The sequence below is a fragment of the Giraffa tippelskirchi genome, chromosome 9 (assembly GCF_054371585.1).
Source record: "Giraffa tippelskirchi isolate mGirTip1 chromosome 9, T2T-mGirTip1v1.2.pri, whole genome shotgun sequence".
Lineage (NCBI taxonomy): Eukaryota > Metazoa > Chordata > Mammalia > Artiodactyla > Giraffidae > Giraffa > Giraffa tippelskirchi.
The window spans coordinates 157,425,590-157,434,292 of NC_137283.1; the positions used below are offsets into that span (position 1 = coordinate 157,425,590).

General features: G+C 44.7%; 1 protein-coding gene across 12 annotated transcripts in view; it reads left to right on the forward strand.

Annotated features, from left to right (window-relative positions):
* Window positions 1-3,294, forward strand: part of SYNJ2 (synaptojanin 2) — a 96,052-nt gene extending 92,758 nt beyond the window's left edge. For all 12 annotated transcript variants that reach the window (XM_081530122.1, XM_081530124.1, XM_081530123.1 and 9 more), the window contains 2 exons: window positions 545-696; window positions 2,231-3,294. In XM_081530122.1, the coding sequence (XP_081386248.1) occupies window positions 545-696; window positions 2,231-2,941 (863 nt within the window). In that variant the 3' untranslated portion in view covers window positions 2,942-3,294. The remainder of the gene's footprint in view (window positions 1-544; window positions 697-2,230) is intronic.
* Window positions 3,295-8,703: the final 5,409 nt, after the last annotated feature.

Here is an 8,703-nt window from a genome sequence, read left to right on the forward strand (position 1 = left end):
GGGACTGGGCAGTGACTGCTGTGGAAACATGTGGGGTCTGTTTTTTGGGGTAATGAAGACTTTCTGGGGACTATATGATGATGATGGTTGTACAATTTTGTGACTATAACCACCAAAGTATAACCCTTAAAAAAGGGTAAATTTTATGGTATGTGAATTAGATTACAATCAAGTTTTTTTTTTTCCAAGTCTGTATAGACGTGGAGGGTGGGAGAGGTTTGAGGTTTGAACTCTACCCCACGTTGCAACTTAATATTTTCCTTCTCATGGGCTCTACTGAGATTTCAAGTTCTACATCATCTCCCCTGAGCAACACGGGTACACATTAAACTTTACACCCGATCTTAGGGTCTCACTGATTCACCCCTACACAGACCCCAAGATCACCATCTCCATTGAGAAGGTGCGCATGAGGAGCTGGGTCCAAACCTAGCTGGTTGGTCCTAACAACCCTCAGAGATTTAGATCAAAGAGAAATATGTTCCCTTATCCTTTGAATAATGTCTTGTCCTTTACGCCTCCGCCATGCCATTCCATGTTTCAGGCATCCCAGGAGAAGCCCTAAATGCTCCAGCCTTGAGGGACCAGGGATCTTCCAAACCAGAGCCCATAGCAGGGGTGGCGCCTCTTCTGCCCTGTCGGCCCGCCCCCAGGGTTCCTGCCATCAAGAAGCCAACCTTGAGGAGGACAGGAAAGGTAAGAACCTGGTCGTGTAAGCCTGTCGCTCCTGGGCTGCTCAGATGTCTCCTTAGATAAGAATTATGTCTCCAATGAGTCTGGTCTTTTTATACACGTTCACGACTCCCAGTCACGGCCCCATCCTTGAGGAACATGCCCGGCAACCGCTTTCTTCTCATCCCTGCTGCTTCTTGGCTCTTGCTGAGCAGAAACATTGGGAATTTCTCACCAAGATAGGAACAGCTTGGAGGTATCATTCTGTCCAAATGTTCCATTTCCATTCCCAAACCAAACCAGCATGGGATGCTGTATTCCACGTGTCCCAGTAATCCCCATTTGTGTGTGTGGTCTGTGTCCCATGCCCACGGTTCCCGTGTACAGATCTTATTTGCATTAGAAAAACAGTCACTGGTCTCCGGATGGGCCTGGTTTGACAACCACTTGTGCGGCCTCAGATCCTGGAGGCGCGACAGCTTTTCTTGCCACTTTTCTTGCAGATTGTTTTCTGCTCTCGCTCTCAAGCTTCTCAGCCTTGCTTGCTGCTTCAGAGACATGAGTTTGTCAGGACAGTAGCAGCCCAAAGACTGGCACCGCTAGAGACATCTGGATCTTCCGTTTGAGCTCAGTGTGCCAGTCACGGACACTCGGTAATCCTTGGCTGGTCGTTACAGAATGGCTGCTTGTCCACCTGGAGAAAGTGTGAGCGTGGCTTGGGCGCCTGGTTCTTCCAGAGCCGGCTTTGTGTTTTCTGGGTTGTTCTGCTGCTCCAACGTCTGCTCATTCATCCGCCCGTTTTCCACACCTCCTTGCACTTACAGACCTCTTTCCTCAGCCTCTTCTCTGTTCTCACTTTGTCTTTTCAAGGCCAGAGGTAGAAATGGGTTCGTTTTCCCCACTGGCTGCACAGGAGCTGCAGTAAAAGGCTGTCGGAGAACAGGTTGTTTTTTGCAGCTGGTTTACCTAAAGAACCAGTGGAAATACTGAAACGCTGATGTTTAAGCTGCCGACAGCCATGTCTGTACAAAAGCTCCCTCTGGCCTCATGCAGTTGTTTCCTTTGTGATTAGTTTGAATCAGAACCGAGGAAGGGTAGTTCCTGTGTGAAATCTGCCATTCTTCTGTATTTAAATAGCAAAGATTCAAGGAGCCAGTATACCCTTCAATGAGTCCTTCAATTAGCTTAACACTGTGACCTAAGCTACTTCACTGAATCATCAAAGCTGGGGCCTCCAGGAAGAGTTTTCAGAGAGGTTCGCTGTTTAATAAAGGAAGAATATAATCCCGTTTCCTAGGTAACAGAGAAACTTGTTTCAGATTATTCCCTGTGGTGGGTTTAAAGCTTCCACTCATATTTCATTGGACCTGCTGTTCCTCCTTGAGACCTGTGTGTTTCTCCCATGCTCTTTAGTGCCTGATGACACCCTCGCATCCCAGACATTCTCAAATCCTGAATTTGCTAGAATGTCTGTGTGGCCCCATCTCGCGTGCGCTGATCGATTCCCAGTTCCCTCGGCAGGCTGCTTATTGACGCTCTTTGTTGTACCTTTTCTCAGCCTGCGTCACCGGAAGAACAGCCTGGGCATCAGGCCGTCCGTTTTACAATCGGGCCCCCAGAGTCGAGCCCTGACACCCCTCCACTAGCGACAGTCGCTCCGGTTCCCAAACCAAGAACCCTTCAGCCGCGGAAAGGTGTCGCCAGGAAGCCCGCTTCGGATGAGGCTCCGCCCACAAGCACCCCGCCCACTCCGGAGGCCCTGCCCGTCGCGCCGCAGGTGCCCCCGCGCAGGAAGAAGTCGGCGCCAGCGGCCTTCCCCCTGCAGGCGCTGCAGAGCAGCTGCCAGCTTCCCCGGGGGCTCCCCTGCAGCGGCGGTCCCCCCACAGCCCCGCCTGCTGGGGGTGCGCTCTCTCCACAGTCGGCTGTCCTGGGCGTTTCATCATCACCTGCAAGCCCCGAGGCTGATGGCACCACGGACAGAAAATCAGTGGGTGCCCCGCTTCTCAGTGACTATCAGGATCCCTTCTGGAGCCTCCTCCACCACCCTAACCTGTTGAATAATTCCTGGCTTTCCAAGAGCTCCGATCCCCCGGACTCGGGAACCGGGAACCTCGGAAAGGTGCACTCAGCCCCTTTGCAAGTCAGTGCCTCACCAGCCCAGGAGCCGCCCCCGGAGCACAGACCAAACGACATCGGTCCCTGGGTGACAATCAGCGACAAGGACAAGAGAACGGTGCTGCAGGTGTTTGACCCACTGGCGAAAACCTGACGGGGAAACCCATGGCTGCGCCTCCGAAGGATGCCTGCCTTCTTCCCTCAGGTCCACTTTACAGGGAGGAAGGCCCACTGCCCTCAACCCCCCCGTGGAAAGAGACATTAGTTAAAGGCACACTGAAAAAACATGGGTACTCCTGTGTAGTTTACAGAACTTGTGTCTTACTCGATACGATTATTATTCAGCCACCAAGATATGTTTTATTGCAGACTTGTGCACGTTACGTCTCCTCTCAGGGTATGAGAAACCTCCGGGTGGATTCAGCCTGTGGGTTTTAGGAAAGGAAAGCTAGCCCACAATGCCCAGGAAGCTCCTTCCCACTGAATTTTAAATGATTGTTTAATTTATGGGTGTATGTGGTGTGGTTTTTAGAAAAATATTGTTTGCAGTTTACAGATTTGGAATAACTTTTTGGTGACCCATTGAAGGTTGATACATACAAGATTACACTAGAAGGTGGTTGGGGCCATTGAGAGCTGGACCTGGCCAACACCAGGTTAAAAAAAAAAAAAAAAAAACCAGAGTAGCAAGCAGCAAATAGGTCCACCAAAAGACAAGACTGTACATTCCCAGCAGCCGTTGTGTTTATTTATGTACGTGTATATTAACCACAATGGTGTGCAAGTCTTAGGGGAGATGGTGGCATTCCCTGCTACAGTTCTGGATCATATACTATTAGCTTCACCCGAGCTCCAGCTGGCTAGAGCCTCCTGTACCATGTCTTAGACTTTGCATGTCCCATAAATTGCTGCAGTCCTAAGCTCTGGTGTGCTACCGATTGTTCACACTCTCTATTCCCTATTGAATAAAACCTCGTGGACTTCTTTTCCCCCTTATACTCCATACCCGGTAAAAGCACAGATTGTGAAAACTCATACTGGCACATAATACTGAGTCTCATTGTTATAATTTGAAGAATATTTGTTTTAGTCTGGTCTACCTGACTGTGGTTTCAGGAAGGAAAACACTATATGTCCCCAAGTATAAGAAACCCCAGGATATCCTGAATTAACTTACCATCTATATTTTTTTAGGATTTTTTTCCCCTTATACTTTTCCAGCACCACCTCTTAACTATTCAGTTCAGTTCAGTTCAATCGCTCAGTCATGTCCGACTCTTTGCGACCCCATGGACTGCAGCACACCAGGCTTCCCTGTCCATCACCAACTCCCGGAGCTTGCTCAAACTCATGTCCATCGAGTCAGTGATGCCATCCAACCAACTCATCCTCTGTCGCCCCCTTCTCCTGCCTTCAATCTTTCCTCTCAACTATTCAGTCATCTAGAAAGACATCACCATGCTGCTTTACATTTCTAAAAGAATGTTATGAGGCCTGGAAATCTTCGGGAAGAGACTTCATAATTTTGCTGATAAGAAATTGACTGGCAAGATCGTAGTGTGCCACGTACCATGTTTAGGCATCTTTCATGTCATAGACTCAAACACCAATGGACCAGGGAATTCCTGTATTCAGAGCTAATGGTTTTGTTGTTGCAGTAATCATCTTGCCAGGGGAAATGCCACCCTCCTCCTCCTAATCAAACCTCTGGGGTTTCAGAATTATCTCTCATTGCCACTATCAAGATACAGAACAGATTATTTAAGTCTGACACTCAAGACTAAAACAAAGCTATATCTCATTTCACCTGAAAACTAAGAAAAAGCTACTAGTGAGCCATGGAGATAAACAGATAATGTGAGTGGTTAACTCGCTCATAAAAAATGGTGTTTTTAGCCTTAGCTGATTAGGACACCTTCTCTAGCACTTACCTCCTTTATATCATTTTTACGTCTCTAAGAAATGTAAGAAGTAAACATAATCATTGAAAGAGTTGGGAGGAGAGAGGTCGCAAGATGGGGGATAGGCTTTGGAAAGGTAAGTCATTTGCAGGATTCACGTTGCTTCTAAAGGGTACAGTTGAGAATGGAATCAAAAGATTTCTTAATTCAAACACTGTTTTCTCTATAATCTCTTTCCTGCTAAAAAGGTGAATTTGAAGGCATAGCTGTGTATCAAGTCAGAAAAGGCATGGGTGGAGGGCAGTAATCACCACAAAAGTTGCTTCTAGGGCTTAATTTTCAGATTTCTTTGTTCTAGACAGCAGATAGCCAGTAAATGGTACTGAGAACAGAACTTCATTTAAGATAGGTGTTCATCACACATACAGTACTTAAAGAATCTGACAGTAAGCATGAACACAATTGTATTGAGGCAGGTCAAAGGAAAAATTACAAGTTTAACAGAAGAAATGAATACTATTTGATCATGGCTGTTCAGATTTAATGAACAACAGAGACTGGGTTTTGAGTTGATAATATGTAAGGTTCTCACACTAATCTCTTAAAAAGGGATGATTGGAATTCTTACTTTTTAAGTCATTGCTTAACAGTTGGTTTCTTTCCTAGGCTGGCAGTGGAGTTGGTTGAATAATCTTGACAGTGAGCAGCTGGCATCCTGGGGATTTCATTCGGGGGTTTTTATTTTTAATCTTTCTTTGATGCTTCCACACTAGCCTTTTTATTGTACCCTTACAGTTTATTTCATTACTGTTCTGTAAGGCGTTACCATTCACCGCATAGTATTTTAGGCAGAGACTTTATAATTCGGCATTGTCTCCCTGAACCCAATTAAATTCCTTTTTACAACATAATCTTCCCAGACTTCTTGCCTATTTAAAAAAAATTGTTCCAGTAAATTACTGAAACTGGGACATCTGCCCAAGTGACTCCTATAAAAGTTTAAAGTTGTTGAAGTTCAAGACACTTAAAATTCTCCTGACCTGTGAATAAATAATAAGCAAGGTAATGTATAAAAACATTTCTTTTGTAATAAAGTAATTCTATTAAAAAGGAAAGCTGAAAAAATTGCTTACTGAATCTTACTGGATGACTAGCAATGAATAAAAACTCCGTTTATTTGAAGTGATAATTTGTACTGAAATTGTAAAAAACACCTATTAAATGTTTTGTCTTTTTTTAAAAAAATGTTTGGCTTTGTTCTTTTCAGATATGAAGAGAAGCTTGGGGTATCTTTGGCTAGCCTTTTATTCTGGCTGAAATGTGATTATTAGTTATTCCTCTGAGTTTCTGTTTTTTTTCAACCATCAAACTAAGTTGAAGCAGCATAAAAGTAATAACTTGGTTAAGAATTTACGAGTTGAATGCTGCTGGCAGGGCTTACTGCCAGAACATTAATAACTTTATGCTGTAATACTGAGAGATGCTAGGATTCATGTTCTATAGGATCTTATAGCAAACTTAGATTGCTGAAGTGATTTGAGTCCGTTATTGCATGGAGACAGGTGAAAGGAGTAGTCTTCCAGTTCTGTCTAGGTTTGTTTTTAGCTAACTAATACACGAAATTTAGGTCATAAATGTTCTCTGATGCCTTCCAGGAAGAAGAATATACTGACAGTCTCCACATATTAAAGATGCCTTCGTGACTAGTAAGTACTGTATTGAATTAATTTAATCTGAGTGCCTGGGACTTGGATGGGGAGGAAGGAAACAACCCCGTTATGGCACCTTCCTTACCCAAGGTCGCAGGCTGAGACTCATTCTCATACAAGGCAACCTGTTTGCACCTGTATAATCAGCTCTCTCTCCATGAGGTAGGAGAATACAAATGAGAGAATGATTAATTGTGAGCAGAGGGCCAGGGGAGGTTTGACAGAATGAGGATAAAGAATTTGATATGTAGCAAAGTAGATTTCTGTACATGGAAAGAATGAGCAAATGGGAAAGAATGTCAGTTCAGTTCAGTTCAGTTCAGTCGCTCAGTCGTGTCCGACTCTTTGCGACCCCATGAACCGCAGCACGCCAGGCCTCCCTATCCATCACCAGCTCCCGGAGTCTACCCAAACCCATGTTCATCGAGTCCGTGATGCCATCCAACCATCTCATCCTCTGTCGTCCCCTTCTCCTCCCGCCCCCAATCCTACCCAGCATTAGGGTCTTTTCCAATGAGTCAACTCTTCGCATGAGGTGGCCAAAGTATTGGAGTTTCAACTTCAACATCAGACCTTCCAATGAACACCCAGGATTGATCTCTTTTAGGATGGATTGATTGGATCTCCTTGCAGTCCAAGGGACTCTCAAGAGTCTTCTCCAACACCACAGTTCAAAAGCATCAATTCTTCGGCACTCAGCTTTCTTCACCGTCCAACTCGCACATTCATACATGACCACTGGAAAAACCATAGCCTTGACTAGACGGACTTTTGTTGGCAAAGTAATGTCTCTGCTTTTAAATATGCTATCTAGGTTGGCCATAACCTTCCTTCCAAGGAGTAAGCGTCTTTTAATTTCATGGTTGCAGTCACCATCAGCAGTGATTCTGGAGCCCAAAAAAATAAAGTCTGACACTGTTTCCACTGTTTCCCCATCTATTTCCCATGAAGTGATGGGACCAGATGCCATGATCTTCGTTTTCTGAACGTTGAGCTTTAAGCCAACTTTTTCACTCTCCTCCTTCACCTTCATCAAGAGGCTCTTTAGTTCTTCTTCACTCTCTGCCATAAGGGTGGTGTCATCCACATATCTGAGGTTATTGATATTTCTCCTGGCAATCTTGATTCCAGCTTGTGTTTCTTCCAGCCCAGCGTTTCTCATGATGTACTCTGTATATAAGTTAAATAAGCAGGGTGACAATATACAGCCTTGACGTACTCCTTTTCCTATTTGGAACCAGTCTGTTGTTCCATGTCCAGTTCTAACTGTTGCTTCCTGACCTGCATACAGGTTTCTCAAGAGACAGGTCAGATGGTCTGGTATTCCCATCTCTTTCAGAATTTTCCACAGTTTATTGTGATCCACACAGTCAAAGGCTTTGGCATAGTCAATAAAGCAGAAATAGATGTTTTTCTGGAACTCTCTTGCTTTTTCGATGATCCAGCGGATATTGGCAATTTGATCTCTGGTTCCTCTGCCTTTTCTAAAACCAGCTGGAACATCTGGAAGTTCACGGTTCACGTATTGCTGAAGCCTGGCTTGGAGAATTTTGAGCATTACTTTACTAGCATGTGAGATGAGTGCAATTGTGTGGTAGTTTGAGCATTCTTTGGCATTGCCTTTCTTTGGGATTGGAACGAAAACTGACCTTTTCCAGTCCTGTGGCCACTGCTGAGTTTTCCAAATTTGCTGGCATATCGAGTGCAGCACTTTCACAGCATCACCTTTGAGGATGTGAAATAGCTCAACTGGAATTCCATCACCTCCACTAGCTTTGTTCGTAGTGATGCTTTCTAAGGCCCACTTGACTTCACATTCCAGGATGTCTGGCTCTAGGTGAGTGATCACACCATCGTGATTATCTGGGTCGTGAAGATCTTTTTTGTACAGTTCTTCTGTGTATTCTTTCCACCTCTTCTTAATATCTTCTGCTTCTGTTAGGTCCATACCATTTCTGTCCTTTATTGAGCCTATCTTTGCATGAAATGTTCCTTTGGTATCTCTAATTTTCTTGAAGAGATCTCTAGTCTTTCCCAATCTGTTGTTTTCCTCTATTTCTTTGCACTGATCGCTGAGGAAGGCTTTCTTATCTCTCCTTGCTATTCTTTGGAACTCTGCATTGAGATGGGAATATCTTTCCTTTTCTCCTTTGCTTTTTGCTTCTCTTCTCTTCCCAGCTATCTGTAAGGCCTCCTCAGACAGCCATTTTGCTTTTTTGCATTTCTTTTCCATGGGGATTTTCTTGATCCCTGTCTCCTGTACAATGTCACGAACCTCTGTCCATAGTTCGTCAGGCACTCTATCA